Source organism: Prionailurus viverrinus, chromosome F2 (genome assembly GCF_022837055.1).
Source record: "Prionailurus viverrinus isolate Anna chromosome F2, UM_Priviv_1.0, whole genome shotgun sequence".
Taxonomy (NCBI): Eukaryota; Metazoa; Chordata; class Mammalia; order Carnivora; family Felidae; genus Prionailurus; species Prionailurus viverrinus.
Window position 1 is genome coordinate 83,572,420 of NC_062578.1, and position 25,589 is coordinate 83,598,008.

Genomic DNA, 25,589 nt, shown 5'->3' on the forward strand with positions numbered 1-25,589 from the left:
AGGACTTGTATCCAGAACGCATAAAGAACTCTCACAAGACAAATGCCCAATTAAAAAAATGGGCAAAAAATCTGAAGGGGCATTTCTCCAAAGAAGATAAACAAAAAGCCAACAAGCACACAAAACGGTGCTTGACATCAACAGTCAGCAGAGACGGGCAAACCCAACCACGATGAGACTCCACACCGATGAGGCTGTAGGATGGCTACAGCAATTTCTTAAAACCATAACGACAAGTATTGGAGAAGATACGGAGAAACTGTGACCTTCATACCCTGCCGGTGGGAACTTAAAATGGTACATCCACTCTGACAGAGTCTGGCAGCTCCTAGAAAGTTAAGACAAAGTTACCACATGACCCGGCATTTCTCTGACCCAAGAGCAACAGAAACCTGCACAGAAGTGTTCACACAGCGTGAGTCATAATAGGGAGAATGTGGAAACAACACAAATACCCATCACCTGACAAACGGATCAACATGGGATGCATCTACACGAGAGGATGTGCCCCGAAAACTGCTGTGACGTGGATGAACCTTGAAAACATTACTTTGAGCAAAAAAGGCCAGTCATAAAAGACTACCTGTTGTGTGATTCCATTTATTTAAACCGTCAGGAGCAGAAAAATCTATAGGGAGATGGCAGATTAGTGGTTGCCAGGGCTGGGGCGGGGGGTGGGGTGGGGTCAGCTGCCGAAGGGGTTTCTTGGTGGGGTCGTAAAAACGCAGACAGTGGTGATGGCTGCATAACTTCTCGAACGTACTAAAAACACTGTACACTTTGAAGGGTAAGTTAATTTATGTGAACTGTGTATCATTGAAAAAAAAGGACTGCCACTTCAGGGGAGCCTAGCAGGTCGAAGCAGGGGTCGCATGGTGGGGTGCTTGCCACAGAAGGCAGTGGGGAGGAGCGGAGGCTTCCCAGGTCACAGCTGGCGCTGCCCAGACAGACAAGCACAGAGGCTGACAGGGCGGGACTGACCTCTGGGCTCCAGTGTGAGTTGGCCACGACCTGAGCAGGTACCAGGACATCAGTAAGTGCTCAGCTCCTAGTTGCCCCCCACCAGCCCCTTGAATGCCCCCCGCCTTGAATCGGCCCTCCTCGGCACCAGCCCCCCTCCCGTCCTGCGCACAGTGCGTGCCTGCCCACCTCAGCGCCCCGTGCTGCCCCTGCTCTGTGCCGCCTTCTCGCCCGCAAAGCCTGCCGTTGCAGGGACGTCGCCCATGTTCACATCAGCCTCTTCCACCCTTTACAGGTTGTTGGCACCCAGTAGAGATATCGCCTGTCCTCAGACCTCACATTCACACTCTGTCCCAAACTCCCATCGCCCCATCGTCGGACAACGTCCTCTTGTGTGGCTGCGGCCTTGTCATTCCACTGCTTCCTACCTGTAGCCAGTGTGGCCACAAAGACTCCACGTCCCAGACCCTGGCAGACACCAAACCCACTCTCACTGCTAAGTGAATTCATCAATGCAGACAGCACCCTAAGAGCAAAACCAGGGGATGGGCTGGAATGCCCACAACGTCCCCCAGCAAGAAGTGGCTGCGCATGCCATGCCCTCTTGTCCCCTCGCTCCACTAGCCTCGCTGCCCCGTCAGCGTCTGCCTTCCTCCTGCAGGAGGGCCAGATGATGCTGAGTCCCCCACCCGACAGCCCTGCCTAAAGGAAAACCCCTCTGCATTGCCTGACCAAGGGCTCTGTTCAGTGTCGTGGCCCAGTGACTGAACTGGGGCCTGGGCCTGGGCCTGGTGGTCCCTCACAGAGGAGCAAGGGTTGCACATGTGGAACCTCGGTTAGAGCACGAGCACCACCCGGGAAGGGGAGGGCAGCAAGCACACGGCCCTGCCCACCTCCAGGTGCTGCTCTGCACACGGTGTGCATTTCTACGTTTCAGGAAACACGAAGCTCACACCTATTGAAGAAAACTGGCAATGAAGCATACCAGAGGAAACAGCACAGGGCTCAAACCTCACAGGCCTTGTCTGCTCTGCTGACAGTGCCCTGGGCAGATACTGTTGGACCCACCACGATGTCCAACTATTCTTCCAGACCTGTAGCTTCAGCCTGAGTCTCTTTGACCATCTGTGTCCCATGAGCACAGGGAGAGGCATGCATGCCCTTCCTCACACAGTCTTCCCTTCTAGGCCTTGGTCAAGGGATGCCCCAGCAAACTGCCTTGGCAAGACCCAGGGCCCCAGAACACTTGCACGTGCTCATTCCTGAGCCTGCCCAGTGGCACTGGCATCAGCAGCTCCTTTCACACTGTCCCAGAGCCACCACGGGGTGAGGCGCCAGGTCAACACAACACCACACTGAGACCAGTGTGTGAGCCTGGGCTGCTCGTCCACGACCACAGCAGCCACAGTCCTTCCCTCAGAGCCACAGCAGAGCCACACAGCTCTCGGTCCTCAGTGCGCAATCAGGCCCCACATGAAACGGAGAAGTGACTGAGCAGATGAGAACCAACTCCAAGCCCCACTCCCCGTGCCTGGCAGGACCGGCACTCTGAGCACCAAGGACATCAGGAACATTAGCACCTTGGGAAAGGACGGGACAAAGCAAAGATGACAGACAGTGCCACAGGACCGAGACACCAGCAAGAACATGGTCCTGGGCACACGTCCAGCAAGGCACTCGATCTTCACGGGTGAATGAACGAATGATGGGCCTCTGTCAGGGGCCAGAACACATCACAGCCGGCATTTCCCCCCAAATTAGCCTACGGTCTGGATACGCTGCCAATGAGAATCCCAACAGGACATCTTTTCTGGGTAGGGGACAGACTGACTATCATTTATACCAAGAGGAGGCAAAAGCATTTTGAAAAGGGCTGGAGGGGGCATATGAAGGCCCAACAGGAGGCCAAGGCAGGCTGTGTGCTCAAGTGCGCACACAGACGCATGGATGGAAAAGAAAGCCCCTCACAGATCTGTCCCCTTGGGAGACAGGTGACATTCACAACCTAGGCCAACTGTCTATACGGAAAGCAGCCCAGTTGGATTCACACGAATCCAAACCTTGAAGTATCCAGAAGAGCCTGAAGACCTCAGTCAGGAAAGGGTTTATGAAATCAGACAGAAAAGACGGGAAGGCACAAGAAAGCCAGTGAGACAGATGACATTGGAGTTTAACATGTTTGTTCATCAAAAACCAACCAAATAACGTGAAAAGTAAGTACAGAGACAAAATATTCCATGCGTGTAACCCAATCACATACCTAGAGTACAAAGGAAAGCCTACAAATCAGAAAGGTTAAGACAAATGATTCAGCAGAAAGAAAAGGATGAGAGATTATTCTCAGGGGAAGAAGACGGAGGAGACAACGCTCCCTAGGTGTCAGGTACGGATGCTGAAGCCACAGGCCAACCACCAACCACGAAGGAACTTCTGGTGGAGCCGGCACACGGCAGTGGGGCAGGGGGGATCTGGCATCTACGCTGCTTTCAGGGCCCTGAGTGCAGGGATAGCCCTTGGGACCCAGCGGCACAGGCACCATGGGAGGGAGAGCTGGCTGCTATGTGTCCTGCCCGGTGCTGACCGCGCCCTAGGAGGTACGTGAGCCGCAGGAAGTCAGCTGCGAGGAGAGTGGGCCTCAGAGGAGCAGGCACATGTGGTCTGTGGGTCAGAATGTGGCCAGGTCAGGACATACAGAACACACGCAGAGGTCAACGGAACCGGCAGAAGGGCAGAGGCAGACTTACGAAGCCAAGCACAGACCTCGCGGATCAGGGCCTTTAATAAACGGTGCTGGACAACTGGACAGCATTTGGTGAATGGAAAAGGCAGGTCCATACCTCACAAAACACAAGAATGAGCTCCAAGTGGACCTGAGCTCTACACACAAGAACAAAACGATACCAGCACCATGAGAAAACTCTGTCTTTCCCCACAACCTCAACAAAGGGAAAGATTTTCTAATTGTGACTAAACGTCCAGACGCACCAAAAGAAAAGATTAATAAAGTGAAAAATATTTTGTTTTTTGGGACACATTTGATGAAAATATTAAATATTAAAAAAAATGTCTTTAATGTTTATTTATTTTTGAGACAGAGAGAGAGCATGAACTAGGGAGGGTCAGAGAGAGAGGGAGACACAGAATCCGAAACAGGCTCCAGGCTCTGAGCTGTCAGCACAGAGCCGGATGTGAGGCTCGAACTCACAGACCATGAGATCATGACCTGAGCTGAAGTCGGATGCCCAACCAACTGAGCCACCCAGGCGCCCCAAAAATGTTAAATATTTTAATATAAACTACAAAGGGCTCTAATCCTTCATATATGGATTTGAACCAAAAAAACCCATAAAAATACCATAGGAAAATGGGAAAAGGAGACATTCCACTTCTCCTGATATTAGACATAAAACCCAAGTTGAGTGGAGACCCATTGCCCCTACCCCAGGCGCCATCCAAGGGAGGCCGTGGGCAGACGGGCACAGCACACAGGACTCCACGGAGGGCATGCAGCAGCCAACACATCTATGGCCCTGTGGCCCCTCGTCTGGATGTACCTGGAGACATACCTCTGACAACACAAAATTACAAAGCACAGGCTTTGCACTGCAGCACCCCTGTAACTGCACAATATTGGAAGCTGCCAAGATACGCAACTCAAGACTGGCTGAACACTATGGTGGGCATGCACAGAGTGATCCAGGGATCCTCACAAACACAGGAGGTAAACCAGAAAAACCACCGGCCACAGGCCTGCACAGAAGTCTGGGAAGGAGTGGTCCTTCTCTGAATGTATGTGCTGCATAGTTTCGTCTTTTAGAACCACGTTAATGGTCTATGTGTTTACAAAACAAAATTAAAGCAACAGGAGAGAAGGGAGAAGGAAAAAACTCAATGGAAATGGAAACAAATGAACCCAACTGTATTTCAATGAGCATCACAACCACAACCAAGGGGAAAGAACTAATCCAAGGGAGAACAGGACTAGACTCTGCATTCAGTTTTTGAGCAGAGTGCACATGGGGGGTGGAGTACAAAGAAATTCTGACCTTATTTTGAGTGTTTTATATGTGTGTGTATATATACGTGTATACACACACACACACACACACACACACACACACACACACACACACACATATACAGAACAGGTGAAGCAATTCCGAAATGGTTTGCAGATAGGCTATCAGACGAGCAAACGAGTACACATGCTGATGCTCTTGGGAGCAGGCGGCTGCCGAGAAGAGCAGACCCTCGGGGAAAGCGCTGGAACTGGAGGAACTGGAGTGAACTTAGCACTTTTAATGTGTGTACATAGATGCACACACACATTTTCTTGTCTGCTTAAAGGGCCAAGAAGCAAACACAGTGCCAGAGCCGCGAGTATGCCAAGCCCTCAGACTGGCCCTCCAATACCCATCTTCCTGGAAAGGAACCAGGGCTGCTCAGAGAAGCAGCCGCCTGCAGGCGGGGCGGCAGCACAAGATGTGCCTGGAGCCAGAAGGAAGGAGCATCCAAGAGGCACGGACCTGTAGCAGAAGGAACCTCACCGGCCCCATCTGGGACAATGCAAGCACCAAAGTAATTAAGTGCAAGAACGAACTACAGACCCTGTAAAACAGAAAGGAATTTCTGAGTCCGTACTGAGAATGAACAGAGGAATCCACGAGCAGGGACAAGGGGTGCAGAGTGCCGGCTGTAGGCCCCCCCATAGCAGGGAAGTCAGCGCTCTGCACGCACCCCAGGAAAGACTGAACTGTGTAAGAAATGAGCAGAACGCCCAAAGCAGTGAGGGGCAGGGTGGCGAGGGGAGAGTGGAGGAGCAGTAGGTGGCCGTGTGTCTGCAGAGGTGAGACCCCGGGAACGGCAGGACACGGCTGTGCGGCATCTACTAAGAAATCGGCAAACGCAAACCAGCACTCCATTTGAAAGGGCATCTATTGCCTTAAAAAGTGTCGGTGTCACAAAAGGCAGGGAACCTTCCAGATTATAAAAGGCGAAGGGGCCGCACAGCAGCAGCAAGTCCAGTAGGGCGAGTGTCTCAGGAGGGGCTGGAAGCACCGTGAAGGGTGACAGGAACCAGCTGCCAAAGGCTGGACCACGAGGCAGAGGAGACGGGAGACGTGCCCCACATGCCCCCCCAAAACGGCACCGCGCCGAGGGAGGGGGTGCACAGAGGCCACAGGGTGAAGGGCAAGGCGGTGCAAGTATCCAGCTCTTGCAACTTTTCTGTAAGTGTGGGATTATTTACAAATAAAGCTGAAAACGAGAAACATTAAAACGATGAACTGCCTTGGTGTGGACTGGTGCCCGGAGGGGCGCACGGAGTTGGGTCCACCGCTGGCCTGCAGGGCATCTGGGCCCCCTCCCTCTGCAGCAGGAACCCGGGGGCGGGGCTTCCAAGGGAGCACATCAAATCCCGAAGAAAGCAGGGCTCACCCCTGGCAGCAAAGCCCTGGCAGCCCGCCGGCTGCTGGTCCTTCTCTGAAAGGAAGAAAACCAGTCCTCTGATGACTCGGCCCGCACAGACGGCTTCCGCTTACCTTGTGCTCGACCCTGAAATCCGGGGCTCCTGCACGCCAGCATCATGGCTGTCACATTCATAATCCCTTGTCTGGGACATTGCAGTCTTTTCCTGAGACCCCAGGCGGACAGAAGTCAGAGGATCATCGGGACTCTCCCTCCACTGTCAGTCAGGAAGGCACCGCCCTGTGAGAGAGCAGAAGCCTCTAAGCACATAAACTCGGAAAACATCTTTGCGTTTGGGGAACCCAAAACGGCCCAGCCCAGCCCAGCCCCTCACAGCCCAGTGCGCTGGCCAGAGTAAGGAACATCCAGGCCCGAGCGTAGTTTCTCTACTCCCTGTGCCCGGCCCCTGAACCCCAGCCCACAGGAGGGCACCCAGGCCCCTTGCCAGCTGACCCTGGGGAAGCTGCTGCCACCTCTCAGACACAATGTCCTCGGCTTCCAACAGGGACAGCACCACCCGCCTGGGGCTGTGGTAGCGCTGTGCACAAAGCATGTGGCATGGCCCAGACAGGAAAACGCTCACGCACAGGCAACACTCACACAGGATCACCTGACTGATGACAAAGGGTGGACTTTTCTTTTTAAAATATTTATTCATTTTTTAGAGAGAGAGGGAGGGAAGGAGGGGCAGAGAGAGAGGGGGACAGAGGATCTGAAGCAGACTCTTGTGCCAACAGCAGCAAGCCTGACGAGGGGCTTGAACTCACAAACCATGAGATCATGACTTGAGCTGAAGCTGGGTGCTCAATCGACTGAGCCACCCAAGCTCCCAAGAGTGGACTTTTAAAAAATGGTGTTGTCGTGCCTAGATACACACATGGGAAAAAATGGATCCTGACCCCTATCTCATCCAATACACAAAACTCCATTCTAGACGAATTATAGTTCTAAACATTACAAGTAAAACAATAAGGTTTTTAGAAAAAAAATGTAGAAGTTTTTTAGTCTTATAGCAGGTTTGGGTATCTTAATCAGACATAAAAAACCACTAAGCACAAAGAAAAATTAATGAGTTGACTATAATAAAATTAAGAGCCCCTGTTTATCAACACACCATTAAGTAAAAAGACAAGCCCAGAAAGGGAAATATTTGCTACAGAGAACATGCACAACACAGGACACACGTATGCGTATCTAATCTAACTAGTCCCAGGACATATACAAAATTCCTAGGAAAAGGCAGATAATCCAACAGAAAAATGGACGAGGACTAGAACAAACACTTTGATGTTTATTTTTTTTTTTATTTTTGAGAAAAGCATGCATGGGGAAGGGTAGAGAGGGAGGGACAGACAGTCCCAAAGCAGGCTTCGAGCTGACAGCAGAGAGCCCGGGTTCAAACTCACAAACCATGAGATGAAGACTTGAACTAAGTCGGATGTTCAACTGACTGAGCCACCCAGGCACCCTTTAACAAATATTAAAAAAAAAATCCATGTGGCTAATAAACACATGGAAGTATGCTCAGCCTCATTAGTCACCAGGGAAATGCTTACGCCATCAAGAGCCCAATGGCTAATTAAAATATAATGCTAATGAAAAAGCATAACCAGTACACCTACCAAAATGGCTAAAATGGGAAAGGAAACCCATCACATGCTAGCAAGGGCAAGGCAGCTCATCAGGGCTTCAAGAGATGGGTCAGCCTGCTCAGGACCACAGCTGGCAGTACTTCCTAGAGCTGCACGTACACCCCGGCCCCCACCCCGCTGTAAGAGCTTCCACTTACAGTGATAAAGGCTGGCAGAGGACACACACACACACACACACACACACACACACACTTACCTGGACCTGCACACAATGTTCCCAGCAGCCCTGATCACAATGGTCAAAACAAGAAACTGCCAAATGTTCATCACAGTAGAACAGACCCTCAAAGTTCCTCCAGGAGCCTACCCACAACCCAGATGAAGCTCCCAGAGGGTGAAAGACAAAAGCCAAACACAATCAGATGCATACAGTACGATTCCCTCACATAAATACGTTCAAAATCAGGCTGAATCAGTCTCTGCTGTCAGAAGTCAGAAGCAGCCACCTCCAGGCCAGAGAGTGAGGGGAGGGGCCCAAAGGGCAGTGTCATTTGACTTCCAGCTTGGCTCCACTTACGAGAGTGTTGGTTTATGAAAGCTCAAGAGTGTCCCCGCCTGTGCCCTCACGCTTTTCTGTACGTACATGTCTCAGTTTCGGTAGAAAGCCTGCAGAATGAGGAGCAAGAATATCGCTAGGGACACTGTCCCTGACCCTCCCCAGCAGAGGCTGGTCCACAGAACCCAACTATGCTATTCAAGGGGAAATAAAACAGATTCAAAGCACCAGATGGGGTACAGCTAGCCAGAAACCCAAGGGCGGGAGACTACAAGCCAATCAGACACCTTCTCCAAGGCTCAGAGGGATGGTGACAGCACAGATCAACCTGACGGTGCTTGGCTCATGAGCTGAGATCACCTAGAAGAAATGCTCCCAGCCTTCTCCTTTCTGCCATATGAATATCCATACAAATTTTACTTAAATACTTAAAACTACTGGGAATGCCATTAAAAAAAAAAACGAAACTCAAGTATTTCTAACTCTTTGCCCATCTGGGTGAAAACAGGTGGCCTTCCTTTATGGCTTCAACATTAAAAAAACACTGAGCAGTGTTAGTAAAATTCTGAAAAGCTAAAACATATCTACCATAACCTGAAAGCAACTCAAGTCAACCACCTGCACCTGCGTATCCCCTTTCAGTTCTTGTCCATCCTTTAAGGCTGGTCCAGAGCAGGGGGCACAGTGGTCGCTGAAGATTACCTCTGAGATGCCTGACTGGCCCTCCTTCCTCAAGTCGTCCCTGGATCAGTCCCTCCATCCAGAAAGGCTCTCCGATCTGGGACAGACACCACGTCCCACTGACTCCAAATGCTCCGGGTCTGACACCAGACAGTGATGGCCCTCCCAACTCTGCTCTTCATTCCTGAAGTTGTCTTCATTCTTCTGGCTCCTTTGCATTTCCATGTGAATTTCTTCTCATATTATCTTTGTCTGGTTTTGCTTTCAGGGTAATACTAGCCTAAGAAAATGAACTGAGAATATTCCATCCTCTCAATTTGCTGGGAGAGTTTGTGCAGAATCGCTATTATTTGTCCTTCAAACGTTTGGCGGAATACGCCAGTGGAACCATCTGGGCCTGTCCTTTTCTTTGCAGGAAGGTTTTTAATTACAATTTTAATTCGTTCAGTAGATACAGAGCTAACCAGTTCTTAAACTTCTTCTTGAGTCATGTTTAGCGGTTTTGGCCTCCCAAGAATTTGTCCATTTCATGTAAATTGTGTCAGATTTATTGGCACGAAGTTGTTATGTCATTCTTTTATTGTCCTTTTAAGATCAATATAATATGTAGTGATGCCGTCTCTTTTGTTCCTGATATAGGTAATTTATGATCTGGCTAGCCAGAAGTTTGTCAATTATACTGATCTTGAATAAGAAAAAGACAGTGTTGGGCTTCATCAATTTTTCACCTATTTTTTTTTTGCCTGCTTTAATTAATTTCCACTTTGATCTGAATTATTTCCTTTGCAGTCCTTTGGATTTAATTTTTTAATTTTAATTAAAATTTTTCTAGTTTAAGGTAGAAATTGAGTTTAGTGCTTTGCAACCTTTTAAAGTTTCAATGTGAGTCAGGCATTTAGTGTTATAAAGTCCCCTTTAGGGTACAGCTTTTGTGGCATCCAACAAATTTTGATTTTCATTTTCATCTAATGCAAAAACCTGCCAATTTCCCTTTTGATTTCTCCTTTAACTCATGGATTACATAGACGTACATGATTTACTTTGCCAGTAGCTGATGATTTTCTAGATATTTTTATTGGTTCAGAAAAACTTATCATGCAGACAAATGGTCCATCTTGGTAAACAGCTCATATGCACTGGAAAGCACGGTGTTGGGTAGACTGCTCGATGAATGCCAACCGGGGCAGGTGGGCTGATGGTAGCAGCATTCATTTTCTGTCTACCTGTTTTACCAATTTCTGAGTAAAGGATACCAAGAGCTCCAACTTTATAATTGCAGATTTATCTATTTCTCTTTGCAGTTCTATCAGTTCTTTGTTAAGTTTATTTATTTTGAGAGAGAGAGAGAGAGAGAGAGAGAGAGAGAGAGAGACACGCAGAGAGAGGAAGGAGAAAATCCCAAGCAGATTCCATACTGTCAGTGCAGAGCCCGACGCTTGAGCTTGAACTCTCAAACCGTGAGATCATGACCTGAAATGAAATCGGACGCTTAACCGAGACCCTCAGGCACTCAAGTTCTATAAGTTTTTGTTTCACGTGTTTTGTCGCTCTGCTATTAGGTACATAAAGTTTATGTTGTCCTCTTGGTGAATTAACCTCTTTCCCATCATGAAATATCTTTATCTGGTAGTCTTCTTTGCTCTGAAATCAGTATATTTGACATTATTACAGCAAATCCAGCTTTCTATTAGTGTTAGAATTGTACATCTTTTGCCTTCCTTTTACTTTTAACCTATTTGTGTCTTTACTATTTAAAGTGGGTTTATTGTAGCCAGCATATATTTGGGTACTGTCTTTTAATGCTGACAAATTCTGCCTCTTAATTGGGTGTTTAAACCATCTAGATTTGTGATTGTTGACATGGTTAGGTTGAAATCTACCACTCTGCTACTTTAATTTTTTTATTTTTATTTAATTTTTTATTGGGGGGGGGGGAGAGGCGGCGCAAAGAGAGAATCCTAAGCAGGCTCCACGCTCAGTGTGGAGCCTGATACATGGTTCAATCCCACTACCCTGAGATTATGGCCTGAGCCAAAATCAAGAGTTGGACACTCGACTGACTGAGCCACCCAGGTGCCTTCATTTTGCTAATTTAAAAAAATTTGTCTCATTTATTCTTTATTCCCCTTTTCCTTTTTGGATTAAGTATTGTATGTGATTCAATTTTATCTCCATTGCTAACTTACCAGCTGTATGTAATTCATTGTTTTACTATTTTAGTAGATGCTTTTGGGTTTATAGTGTCCATATTTAATTTATTAGAGTCTGCCTTCAAGAGAAATCATACCACTTCAAGTACATGTGTCTGGCATTTCTCCTCTCCTGGACCTCGTGCCATTCTTGCCATATCTTATTCTATATATAACCCCCCCCCCCTTCTGCTATCTTATTACTTTTCCTCAAATAGTTATCTTCTAAAGAGATTTAAATAATAAGACAGTATATGTATATCTAGACATGCAGCTGCCATTTCCAGGAGTCTTCACTCTTTTGGGTAGACCTAGATTTCCACATGGGTTCATTTTCCTGTAGCCTGAAGCCTTTGGTGCCATTCCTGTAACATCTGTTGTGGTGAAGGTCTGCTGGTGATGGATTTTCAGCTTTTCTACATCTGAGATATCTTTACTCCACCTTCATTTAACAACGTGTTTACACGGGCAGAGTTCCAGGCTAGCTGCTCCCTGGCCTCTTCACCCACACTTTCCAAAGAGACATCTGCTATCATCTGCACTGTTGTTCCTCTGTATGTAGTCTTGTTTTCTGGCCGCCTTTTTATTTTCAGTAAAAAAATTTTTTTTGATGTTTATTTATGTTTGAGAGAGACAGAGCACGAGTGGCAGAGAGAGAGGGAAACACAGAACTCATAGCAGGCTCTATCTAGGCTCTGCATTGTCAGCAGAGACCAACACGGCGCTCAAACCCACAAACTGTGAGATCATGACCTGAGCCAAAGTCAGACACTTAACCAACTGAGCCACCCAGGCACCCCGTTTTCTGGTTGCTTTTACGACTTTCTCTTCATCACCGATTTTGAGCAATTGGATTATCATGTGCCTTGTGTAACAGTATTTGTGTTTGTGTTTAGGGTTTGTTAAGATTGCTTAACTTGATAGTTTTCATCAAATTTGGAAGCATTTCAGCTAATATTTATTCAGATAGTGTTTCTGCACTCTTCCTTCCCCACTGGGATCTACAATTACACAAGTGTTAGTCCTCTGCCAGATGTCCCACAGCTCAGTCCTGCTCTTTTGCTTATTTGAGAGTACTTTTCCTGTCCTTGTTTTACTTTGCATAGATCTTACTGCTTTGTCTTCAAGTTCACTGAGCTTTTCTTCTGCAGTGTGTAATCTGTTCATCCCACCCAGTATGTTTTGCATTCAGACATTTTAGTTTCAACTCTGTGAGTTTAATTTGGATCTTTTTGTGATTCAGTCTTTACTTCATCTTGTCTCTACTCAATGTATCCAGTGTTTCCTTTCGCTTTTTGAACACGTGGAATATAGTTATAATAACCTTTGTATTCCTATAAATATTCTTGAGCTTTGTTATGGGACACAGTTACTTGGAAAATGCGTGAAACCTTCAGTTCTTGCTTCTACCACTGGTTAGGGGCACCACAGCACTGTTTATTCTATGGATAATTACCCTCCACTGAGTAGTCAACCCAGTGCCCTGTGAATCATGAAGGAAGGTTCAGTCTGCCTCATGACAAGACCCCTTTCACAGTGTTCTGAGAGCTCTGAGCATCATTCCCTCTAACTCTTCTGGGGGATTCTCCCTGCCTCTACCAGCTTCCTCACACCCACATACTGAAAGGCACTCTCCCACAGGCCTCCAAGTTCTCTCCACTTGCAGCATTCCACTCTGCTGCTCTTCCCTACACGCTTCATCACCGTGGCCACCCCAGACTCTAAGCTCCATCTCCTGAACTCAGGGGCTCTGCCAGACCCTGCATCCCTGCAGCACAACCTGGAAACTGTGCTCATGCAGGGAGCCAGGAAATCACTGGACTCACCTTGTTCGACTCTCATCTCACAGGAATCAGTATAGTTTGTCGTCTTAGACCCACAACTTAGAAAACCAAGGTTTCATAAATATTGTCCAGCTTGTTTGAAATTGGTCAGAGAAAGACAAATATCATATGACTTCACTCATATGAGGACTTTAAGATACAAAACAGATGAACATAAGGGAAAGGAAGCAAAAATAATATAAAACCAGGGAGGGGGGCAAAACTTAAGAGACTCTTAAATAAGGAGAACAAACAGACGGTTGCTGGAGGGGTTGTAGGAGGGGGGATGGGCTAAATGGGGGCGGGGCATTAAGGAATCTACTCCTGAAATCATTGTCGCACCATGTGCTAACAAACTTGGATGTAAATGATAAAAATTAAACAAATTATAGAAAGTAAAAAAAAAAAAAATGTAACTATGTTATACATTAAATATAAATATATATGGTCCAGCTTTTTATTAGTTCCTTGTGAGAGGGTAAATATGACCCCTGTTGCTTCATCTTGGGAACAGGAGGAAGTGCAGGTACTCTTGTTCAGCACTCCACAATCACACAAATAAAGTATTACAACTGTGATATTTAATTTCCCTTCCTCCCCAGAGGGTAAGCTCCATGAGAGCAGGGATGATATTTGCTTTGTGAACCACTGCATCCTTGGCACGGAGTAATCAAACATTTACTGAATAAACACATTCCATAATCACCTGGAATTTATCTTGGCATAGTGTATAACTAAGGACTTAAAATGTTTGTTCGAGGCTATGCGACGTATGGTTCCAAATATATGAGAGTCTGGAAAACACTAAACTATATTAATGGTACAAAGACTGGCTACCAGTGATTCAGGGGAGGGAGGAAGGTTGAGCAGGGGATTTTTTAAAGTGGTGAACATATTCAGTACAATTTTGCCATTGTGGATACCTGACACTATGCATTTGTCAAAACCACAGAAATTTATAGCATAAAGAGTGAACTTTAACATATGCAAGTTAAAAAAAATAATTTAGGAAGTCAAGGTTTCTCAAAATGCAATGCAGCATAGGAAAAAACAATCTACCTGTATTGCAAATGTATGAAACAACCTCAAAGGAGGTGGTGGAAAGGTGCTAACCTGAATGACTTTGGAAATGAGCAAGGATATAAGACTCAACACAAAAGGAACTACATACAGGCACTGTCTCTAGTTGATAAAGTCACTTCTCAGGAGTATGGGTCTCCAACTCTGATACCACTACATGTGTACATGGGAACTGAACAATTCAGCAAAAGGATGGCAGGTTACAGGTAAGCGTGGGGAGGAGGCTAGGATGACCCCACATGGGGATCGGTTAGGGTGGAGACAAAAGTCAGAACCCGTGAGAGATGGGTTCCTCAGAACCTGGAGAGATCTCTGTGTGTATGTGTGCACACACATACACCCATACACAGGTCAGCGTGCACTCACAGATTTCCTGGTTCCATGAGCTAAGAGAGCCTAGAAGCAACAACAACAGCCCCCAGCGAGGATCATACCCAGTGCCCAGCTCTGGGCTCTGACAGCATTCTCCTTGGAGAAATGGCTGAAATCCCTGGGGAAGGAAAAAGACAAGGTGAGTTTGAAGGGTCCCACTGAGGCAGTGAGGAAGAGCTAAAACAAAGACAAAGCCCCACAGTGATGGGGTCTGTCAAAGGGACAACGAAGCCAACTGAAAGAGCTCTCAATGACCAAAGCTGGCGCAGTGTGAGGGGGAAAGTCATATGAGATGATAATCCAAAGTATAAAATATCTGAGCCCATACCGATATAAGTGAATAACCAAATAAATAAGTGAAGTGGGGAAAACAGACACATCTCTCCTTGAAAAGAGCAGTCTGTGTAAATGCTCTGCCTCCAAGGACATGGCTCTCCAGCACGCCCTTCCTCTCAAAGCCGCACAGCGGAGCACCTGGCAGACACAACTCCACGAGGTGGGGTGCCTGTGCCGAGGCCACGCTGGCTCAGAACAAATTCCTGGGGAGCATTTCTTCACCCCTCACCTTGCTGCCTCTGCTCCACTGCCGTCCAGAGCAGAGGATGAGGTGGGCTGGGCCCGTACAACAGACTCAGTTCACCGACCAGTTTCTGTTCTAGCGCCTGGTCATGCCGTATCCATTTTTTCCAGAAACGTGATGCACCCTTCTCACTGTACACAGCCAGCCCTCCTTTACTCTCAGGAGGCCTTGGTTTGCTCGTCCCTTGCACCCTGGACATCATCTCTCCTCTGGACTCCCCACACCCACCCCGACCCACAAGGGACCACCCTGCAGCCTTCTGGCTCAGGCACCTTCTCTCTGACCACTTTTCTGCTGATTTCTCCCCACGCAGCATGTTCTTTCCAAGCAGCCTGTCCTCTGGAGGACTAATTCCTCCTAGGAGTGTCCATCCCGTTTTGTCATTGCTAATGGGGCTCTCATGTTGGTAATGGATTTCGGACTTCAGTTTCCTTTCTCGGTTCTGCCAGCTCACTTCCTCTCCTGCTATGGCGTCTTTTCTTTGAGCTCTTTTTCATGTGTTTTGAATTCTGTATTTTTAGTATACAGAAAAAGTTCTATCTAAACTTTCCATCTGTTAATTCTTCTGTTTGCTTCACCCACGGTTTAATTGTGCTCATTCCCTCTTCTCTTCTCCTTCTTCAGTCTGTACATAAGGTCTGGCTCCTGATTATTGCTCATCTTTAAACAAGGAATGAGACAGTCTCAAACCGGGTGTATCATTCCAGGATGCTCTACTGCCAAGTTTTCTTACAGGCTCTGCCCTGGAAATGAGTTTCTGGTATTAGGACCAGAATCTTTCGGTTGCAAGTGACGGAAATCCAACTCAAACCGAAAGCAGACCTAACGGGGCTGTCTGGGCCAAGGCCCCACCGATGCAGGGGTCCCAGAAAGGCCTCAGGGCCACCTCCCCCCGGCGCTCTGCTCAGGCTGGCGGCACTTTCAGGTGGGCTGTCTCCGTGCGCCACAAGTTCCTGCCCTCTGGTCCAGCGAGGGTCCCCCAAAGGCTCTGGCGACTGCCGTGGCCTCGGCCCAGCTGCGGCTCACAGGGGGCCTGCCTGCACAGCCGCTTCAGGGCCGGCGACAGCCCAGCACCAGAGCTCACTCCGGCTCACCTCCCTCACCACATGCCTCCCACATCTGGTCTGTCCCACAGCCACTGCTGTGTCACGTAAATGCCGTCAGTCGTGTCCCTAAATCCTCTTTGTGCATCAGGGCTTTGGCTCTTGCCGCCCTCTCCCCGTCTCTTCCTCCTCCGGCTATGGCTCTTCCTTGGGTTCATTGTAGATTAAATCTCGTTCTCTATTTCTCATTCTTTCTGTTCATTTCAGTGAGTTTCAGGGAGGGAAGCAGAATAAACAAGTCTTTAGTCAGCCATCATCTCCAAAAGGCCTGAGTTCCATTCTCAATGCTGTTTTTAATAAGTTTTCCAAGTTCTGAACAATGAGTGCATCTCAGTTTCATGTTCTGAAAGCTTGGCTCTAAGCAGGAAGCACAATGGCCCATTCTCTACACTCAGTGACCAGGACAGGCTGGCATTTCCCGCTCGCGCCTCCCGCAAGGCTCTTCTCATCGACCCCCTCCAAAGGTTTCAACCGTGACCCGACCTGCCAGTCATGGCATCAACTTGTGGGTCAGGACCAGCTTTTCAAACTTTTCTGGGAAGGATGTTGGACCACACCCCACACAGAAAGGACGCTTGTTTGGAGACACTTGGGTGCAGCACAGAGTGAATCTCTGAGGGCGCTTGGACAGCTGCCGCCCTGGGGACAGCACTTGGCCTCTGGTCGCGGGAGGCTCCATGACAGTCAGGACACCCAGACACGCTGGGCTGCACAGTCCCTGCTCCTGTGGTCCTTGCTGTTCGGGGCTTCTCTCACCAACAAAACTGTACCAGGACCCCCGCGGGACCATACAGAGAGAACAAAATACGCATCACACATTCAGAATACGCATCACACATTCAGGTGCCAGAGGTCAGAAAAGAGAAGCCAGCCTGTGACCAGAACAGCCCCACGCCCGGTCCTCTTGTTCCCCAAACCCTCTACAAGCATGGCATGACCCCACCAGGGTCTGAGAGAAATGAGGGCAGCTGTGAGAGGGTTTTGTGACAAAGGGGTGACAGCAGCTCTGGGTCCTGCGGTCACCTTTCCCAGAGCCCACAGGCTGGGGTGCCGGCCAGCCTCCAGCTGGTGGGAGACTCCACCCAATTGCCTCAGCCCCCCAACTGGCAAGTTGGGCGTATCAGCCAGAGTCTGAGGGCAGGACCAGGATGGAGGGAGACTCAGACTTTTCTCTGCAAAGACAGATGTAGACGACGGTTTTCTTATTACTTTTATCTCATGATTGTTTAAAAATGCTCTGATTTCAGGGGCGCCTGGGTGGCTCGGTCTGACTGAGCATCCAAAGCATCTGACTTCGGCTCGGGTCATGATCTCATGGTTCATGAGTTCGAGCCCCGCATCGGACTCTCTACTGACAGCCTGGATCCCGCTTTGGATTCTGTATCTCCCTCTCTCTCTGCCCACCCCCCGCGCATGCTGTTCTCTCAAAAATAAATAAACGTTGGGGCGCCTGGGTGGCGCAGTCGGTTGAGCGTCCGACTTCGGCCAGGTCACGATCTCGCGGTCCGTGGGTTCGAGCCCCGCGTCGGGCTCTGGGCTGATGGCTCGGAGCCTGGAGCCTGCTTCCGATTCTGTGTCTCCCTCTCTCTCTGCCCCTCCCCCGTTCATGCTCTGTCTCTCTCTGTCCCAAAAATAAATAAACATTGAAAAAAAAAATTTAAAAAAAAAAAAAAAATAAAATAAATAAACGTTAAAAAAAAAAAATTTGGTTTAAATGCTCTGAACTAGAATCGTGCCTTCTGCTCGCTACTGTACTAGTGCCTAGACCTCTGCATTGTGAGTCAACACTCAATAAACTAAAATAACTGGCTGGTTTCTTAACAGAAGCCTCCTTTTGAGTGAAAAAATGGCCTAAGAGTGTGACAGGCAGAGGAGCGGGGGAACCTGGTGGGGGGGAGGGGGGAGGCGTTAAGGGAGCTTCTCGCCTGTCCCTCCCCTTGGGGGCGCCAGGGAGGCAGCAGCCAGCAGGGCAGGGCCTGGCAGCGTGCAGCCCTCAGGCCACAGACTCCGGCGCAGACAGAAGAGCCAGGAGGAAAATAAGCTCCTGCAAACACTGAGGGGCAACTGGAAACACAGACAAGAGCAGCCCGCGGCCTGGCCCTCATCGCGGGGGCACGGCTGCCCCTGGTCTCTGGAGCGCAGGGGGCCTCCGCCTTGCGGTGGTGGGGTCTGGAACCGTCTCCTCAGGCAGGCCGTTTCCACACCTGCCTTCATTTCATTTCTCTACTTCTATGCTCTGCTTTTGTCATCTGCACTTATTTCCAAAACGGTATTTTCAATAGAACAGAATGTTTTCATTTCTATTAGAGGCTACGGCAACGTTCCTCAGAAAGTCCTGAACCTGTCCCTCTGCAGGTCCCAGCCGCCCGTGGGGCAGAGTGGCCTGCACACCTGGGGGGGGTGGGGGGTGGGAGGAGCAGCCAACACCCAGCCCTGCCCCGCCCCTCTCCTCTGCTGGGGGGGGGGGGGGACGACTTCATAGGGACCTTCAGAAGAGCTGACTTCACAACTTCCTCATGCATTCTGGGACTGTTTTCAGGAATACGTAAAGGGAGGCTAGGAAAGGGGGCTCCTGGCCCTGGGTCAGCCTGCCGTCGAGTCCTACGTGTGAGCTCCCTGCACTCTGTCCTGAGAGATACCCCCCTCACTTGCCACATGTCCTTTACCTTGAAAGTCAGCGCAGGCGCACCTCGGCAAGGCCCCAACCCTCCTCACAGTCAGCGCAGACGGAGGGCCAGCTCTCCTCCCTGCGGCAGAAGGCTGCCCCTTGCTCGGCAGGTCCCGGGGGCCAGCTGGGGCAGGTTGCAGCCCGGGTGACACGTTCCCCAGTGGGGAGGTGGCATTTGAGTGGAGAAATGGTGCCTGGCTCTCACTGAGGCTACTGCCAGGGCTGCCCCCCTCAGCCTGGACTGTTGGGTCCTGATCCTACTCAGGTGCCCCCCAGCCTCACCTCTGGAAGAGCACCAACACAGTGCGGACAAGTGAGTGTGTGTGAAGACACACGGTGATGTGGCGACATCTGTCCTGGGATCGGTCCCGGGGAGCTGCATGCGCGTCCGCCCTCTGCAGACCCTTAGCCGTGCGGGCCTTGGCCATCTTCCCCTCCACCTCAGGAGTCAGGTCCTGCTCAGGCCTCGCCCCACGGATGAGCAGAGGGCAGCCCAGGGTCATCTGCTGGCCCAGACCTGCCCTGTGCCGACGCCTGGAGCCGTGGTGGGGCAGCTAGGACGGCTGGTGGGCAAGGGGCACGCCCAGAGCAGGTCTGGTGTTGTGGGGGAGCCCCAACTGCACTGCAGGCCTCGAGCCAGCAACCCCCACCCCCACCCCAAGGGCAGCTGCTCACTGCTCTCCGCCTCACACTGCAGGAAAGTTCCGGGCATGAGTGGGCGACAAGGTTCTTGATTCCAACTTCCTACACGAGCCCTAGAACAGAAGACGCTCTGTGCTGGCTCCTAATGGGGGCTGTTTGGAGAAGGAGTCCCAGGAAGCTGCAATCTGCTCCTGGTGCCCAGCAACTCTCCTCACTCCAAGCTTGGGCACCCCCACCCCCGCCTGGTGTCTGAGAGGCGGCCCCACACAGGCCAGAATGGGGCTCGAGGCAAGGTGGACCTACCTACTCCCTTAGGGTACATGCTCTGCTGCCCTGGATACCCCCATATCTGGCTCTGCCCTCAGCCTCTCCAGAAGCGACTTCTACACCTGTGTCCTAGGAAAGGACAGGGACCACGGCAGTGATGAGGGAGTCCCGAGACTCCCCACAGACACAGACACCATTGGCACCCTCGGGTCAGGGTGAGCAACTGGGACACTAAACAGCACCCTCCATTCACTGGTTCTCGTCTAGACAGAAAATGCCAAAGATCGGAGCCACCTCCCACCTCCCACCTCCCTGCCCCCGCCCACCTGGCCTGTCCCACTGGCAAGGGCACCTTGATGGCACTAAGAACCAAGCAGGCCACCACCCTCCCGCCTGCATGGGACAGCCCCTCACACTCAGTCTGAGCTCTAGAACAAAAGCCTGCCACCTCCTGAGTGCTTCATCCTACGGCTGAAAGGCCAGCAGATATTCCCAAATGCCAAGGTTGCCAATTTCTGTGAACAGATAAACCCACGCAGCTAAACACGGCCTAGCAAAGGAGCAATTCACTCGGGGAAACTAAGCATTTTGCGAGCGGCCGCCACAAGGGGACCGCGTCCGTGTGGTGGAAAAGTTTACAGAGAACGGAGAGACGGATGAGCAGCATGAAGTTCTAAGGTCCTGAAATTACATTTCAGGAAGGGGAGTAAAGTCAAGTCCTTTTCCAACACAGAAACCATAGCAGTACTTCCCACCCACAGACACCATGAGCGCAACTGCTGAAGAGTGTTCTTGAGCAAGGAGGGCGGACAGGGGAGCAGGAAAGCACGTGGGGGACACTGACCATTGGCTAAAGTATTTTTCAAAGTGATAAAATGACATTTTCAGTCAAAACCACAACAGCTAGTATGATGGTTACGAGAGTTATTCTCAAGCCCAAAAGGAGAACAAAGGTGCTGCGTGACCACAAACTTCCTTCTTTTAATGGATTATTTCGGGGGGGGGGGGGGGGTGGCGGGCAGCGGACAGAGAAGGGGAGAGAGAATCCCAAGCAGGCCCTGGGCTGTCAGTGCAGAGGCCCACGAGGGGCTCAAACCCACGAACCGTGAGATCATGACCCGAGCCAAGATCATGAGTCAGACGCCTAAATGACTGAGCCACCCAGACGCCCCATGAACTTCCTTATTGGGAGGACTCAGAGGGAGCATATGATAAAATGTTAATCAAACACCAGAGAAAAATAAAACAAAAATTTTATCAATCCCACAGAAAGCAGGATAGAAAACATCAGGAAACAGACGTAACCAGCAAATGGAAGATTTGAGCCCTGCACACCTGCAGACTGGTGCCAGCAGCCACTGGTAACAGATCCCACTGGGGTCTGCACAGGGCCCTGAGGACCGTGAGGCCTGGGAGCCACACCCTTCTGTCACGAGTGCGGTCTTCAGGGCTTCTGCTGTCTGTGAGGGAGTCTCTTCCAGTTACTCACGGGAGGTTCCAGAAAACTGCAGATAAACTTGAGAAACATTTCACCAACTCTGACTATCAGAGGCTCCTTTCTGCCCAGTCCCCGTTACAGAAGGAAAGCAACTTCCTGGAACCAGAAGGGCCAGGCTGAGCCGAGTGTGGTGCCAGTGCCCTGGAGAAGGAGCCGTGCCCCTCCTCTGACACAGGAGACCAGCCCACAGCACCCACTGGAAATATTTTGGAGTAAAGACTTCCATTTCTGTCAGAATAATGAACCAGACAGCTGGCCCAACCCTCTAAGAGAGAACAATGAAACGATATTATGAGGGTTTTAAACAAGGTGAGTCACATGCATCCAGTTTTAAGATGCTGGTCTGACTCTTTCCATCCAACAATGGAAGAGCGTTCAGTGGTTAAAACTCTTGCTGAGGACAACTAGAAAACCAAATTAAAAAAAAAATGGGGGGCCCCTGGGTGGTTCAGTTGGTTAAGTGTCCAACTCTTGATTTCTGCTCAGGTAATGGTCCCAGGGTCATCGGATTGAGCCTCATGTTAAGACTGTCTCTCCATCTGGGGTGCCTGGGTGGCTCAGTTGGTTGAACATCTGACTCTTGATTTTGGCTCAGGTCATGATCTCACGGCTTCATGAGTTCAAGCCCTGTGTTGGGCTCTGTGCTGGCAGCATGGAGCCTGCTTAAGATTCTCTCTCTCTCTCTCTCTCTCTCTCTCTCTCCCTCTCTCTCTCTGCCCCTCCCCTGCAGGAGCTCACACTCTCTCTCTTAAAAACAAAAAAAATTTTACATCTATTTGAAGGGGGTGCCTGACTCTTGATTTCAGCTCAGGTCATGATCTCACAGGGGTCAAGCCCCACGTCAGGCTCTGCACTGGCAGTGAGGAGCCTGCTTAGGATTCTCTCTCCCTCTCTCTGCCCCTCTCCCACTTGTAATATCTCTGTTTCTCTCAAAATAAATAAATAAACCTAAAAAATTTGTTTTTAAAAATAAATAAATCTATTTGAAGGCAAGGGAATGCTACAGTATAGCCAGGAGCCACAGGGCCAAGACCCGGGGAGGCCACGGGAGAAGGGAGCCTGCTCAAGAGGGCCTGGGCATTGAGCTGAGTGTCAGCGTGGCTGTGCAGCACATCCGTCACCTGTCCAGGCCACGCTGCCATGCAGCTAGGACTTACAGGGCAAGGCACGGGCTAAAGGCAACGGTGACGAATGGATTACATAGATGACAAGATTTAGAATTTCAGGAGACAGAGTGAAGAGGGGAGCTGCAGGTACCAGCCCCACTCCCCACAGTTCCTGATGTCCCCACATGATGCAAGTGATGTGAAGGCTCCCAGATGGCATTAGCCATTGAAACTGTCCAAGAACTCAGAAACTGCCTCATCCTTCCTTTCCTGGAAATACTGAAATGCCATCAGAGAATTTGCAAAAAGGAGATCTAAGAACAGACCTGGGTCACCTCAAGTCTCACCTGTACTTCTGTGCACAATCCATTATGCACAGCACCTGCTAGCTCTCTGCACCTTCTTCTTTAATCAAACTATCCACACATACGGTTTACAGGACCGAGGCATGCTCTACCCCCGGTGCCCCACTGTCACCCAGCACACTGTCCTTCCCACACCCCAGGGATTAGCTTCCCCATTCACTACCTTGTTTTGGTAAAGAAGATCTCAATCACTTCCAGGGAAGGAAGGATGAGGCAAATTCTGAGGTCTCTGAAAGTTACAATGGGTAAAAGATAGTATACTAGAAATCATCTTCCATCAGATTTTTTGACATTGCTTCACGGACTTCTAAACTCCAGAATTGCTATTAAGAAGTCCAAAGTCATCCTGATTCTTGATTCATGAACTGACCTGTTTCTGTCGGAAAGCCTCAAGAGTCTTCTCCTGGTCCTGTTCCAGAATTTCAAGGTGATGGGTCTGATTTCATACACTGTGCTGGATGTCTGGTGGCTCCACAGCGTTTTCTTCAATGACTCTGTGGGTGACTTTCTGTCACTGATGTCTCCACTCTTCCATGCCCGCAACTTTCACTACTGGCTACTGGACTCCCCAGACAGGTAGGTCCTCTAAATGTTCTTCCCTCCTATTTTCCAGCTCTACGTTCTACATCCTGAGATCTCCAACTTCATCTTGTAACCTACTGCTGTAATCTCCCTGTTTCTGAGCCCTAGAGAGGGCAATTATGCCAGGCGATGCTTAGATTTAGAGACATGGTTACCACCTGTTAACCATTCCTTTTCACAGCTCATTCTTTCCTTTCAAAATCATTTCCCTCCTTCTTGCAGACTATTTAACAAAGCACCTTTAACAAAGTTCTGTGGATAGTAACCTACTGTGGTTTATTTGAGAAAACCTTCATTTCACCTTTGTTCTTAAAAGATAATCTAGCTGGACGCCCAGTCTTCTCCCAGCATCTCAGACCCCTTCCACCACCTTCTGGCTTGCCTCACTGCTGCAGAGAAGGCAGCCAGCAGCGTTGAAACCATTACTCGGATGGCCTCTCTCTTACTCCTGAGTGCACTTTACTTATTTGTTTGTTTGTTTGTTTATTTTTGAGAGGGGGGGAGGTGCCAAAAGAGGGGGACAGAAGATCCAAAGCAGGCTCTGTGCTGACAGCAGAGAGCCCGATGTGGGGCTGAAACTCACCAACCCCAAGATCGTGACCTGAGTCGACGTGGGACACTCAACTGACTGAGCCACTCAGGCGCCCCTGTTTATTTATTTTTCAAAGATTTTATTTTTAAGTAATCTCTACACCCACCATGGGCCTCGAACTCACAGTCCTGAGGTTGAGAGTAGCACACTCCTCCCACTGAGCCAGCCAGCAGTCCCACTACTGGTTACTTTTAAAATCCTCTCTTGAGGGGTGCCTGAGTGGCTCAGTTGGTTGGGCGTCCAACTTTGGTTCAGGTCATGACCTCACGTTCTGTGAGTTCGAGCCCCACATCGGACTCTGTGCTGACAGCTTGGAGCTTGGAGCCTGCCTCAGATTCTGTGTCTCCCTCTCTCTACCCCTCCCGTGCCCACACTCTGTCTCTCTCGTTCTTAAAAATAAACAAAAAATATTTTTAAAAAATCCTCCCTTGGTCTTCGGTGTTTTGGAGCATCACTATGCTGTGTCTCAATAAAGACACTATTGATCCTGTTTGAAATAAACTATATTTCCATCATCACATCTTTTATCAATTCCAGAATATTTTTCAGCCAACAGCTCTTCAAATATTGCCTCTCCTCCCTTTTATTTTCCTTTTGGGGGCTGAAATCAAATGCATCTTAAACTTTTGCACTGTGTCCTCTACCTCCTCTCCATCACCTTCTCCATCCTATTTTGCAGCTTTTTTTTTTTTAAGTTTACCTGGGGGGGGGGGGGAGTATGCATCCGTACATGCACAACAGGGGAGGGGCAGAGGAGAGAGGGAGAGAGAGAATCCCAGGAAGGTTCCGTGTTGTCAGCACACAGCCTGACTCAGGGCTCAAACCCAGGAACCGTGAAATCATGACTTGAGCTGAAACCAAGAGTCAGAACACTTAACAGGGGTCTCATCCTATCCTGCATCTGACTAATTTGCTCCTTTCAGTTTGTTCACAAAGTCTCTCTTTAACTGCGTATAATCTGATAACTGTTAATTTTTTTAATTTCAAGTATTTATTTCTAGAGATTCCATTTGGTCTCTTTCAAATCTTCTGATCCTTCCAGTTTTCTGCTCATTTTCATAGTTCTGTTTTACCTCTTTAAAGTCCCCGGAGCCTCTAAATTCTGAGCTTTTTGAGGGTTCTGTAGTGCAAATAGGATTAGTTCTCAAATTTCCTCACTGCCAACATAGAATCTGGCTTTCTCATATCTGCCAAGTGAATTATGACTTATCCATCTGCTTTCAGCTTCCCAAACTTTACTGCTATTGTCTCCCTCGCGCTTTACCCGACCTTCTAAGTTTGACTTTTTAGAACACCACTTTACTGTTCATTTAGCATGTATCTGGGAGAGAGTGAAATTGTACGCCTGTGTTTAATCTTCCACCCTTACCTGAAAGTCAATATGCTTTCTTTAAAGGGGAGCCTGGGGGGCTCAGTTGGTTCAGCGTCCAGCTTCAGCTCAGGTCACGATCTCACAGTTCCTGAGTT

At 49.2% G+C, this 25,589-nt stretch overlaps 1 protein-coding gene across 3 annotated transcripts in view; it reads right to left on the reverse strand.

Moving 5' to 3' along the window:
• ARHGAP39 (Rho GTPase activating protein 39) overlaps window positions 1–25,589 on the reverse strand; it is a 110,105-nt gene that overhangs the window by 54,875 nt on the left and 29,641 nt on the right. For all 3 annotated transcript variants that reach the window (XM_047842347.1, XM_047842345.1, XM_047842344.1), the window contains exon 2: window positions 6,501–6,666. In XM_047842347.1, the coding sequence (XP_047698303.1) occupies window positions 6,501–6,580 (80 nt within the window). In that variant the 5' untranslated portion in view covers window positions 6,581–6,666. The remainder of the gene's footprint in view (window positions 1–6,500; window positions 6,667–25,589) is intronic.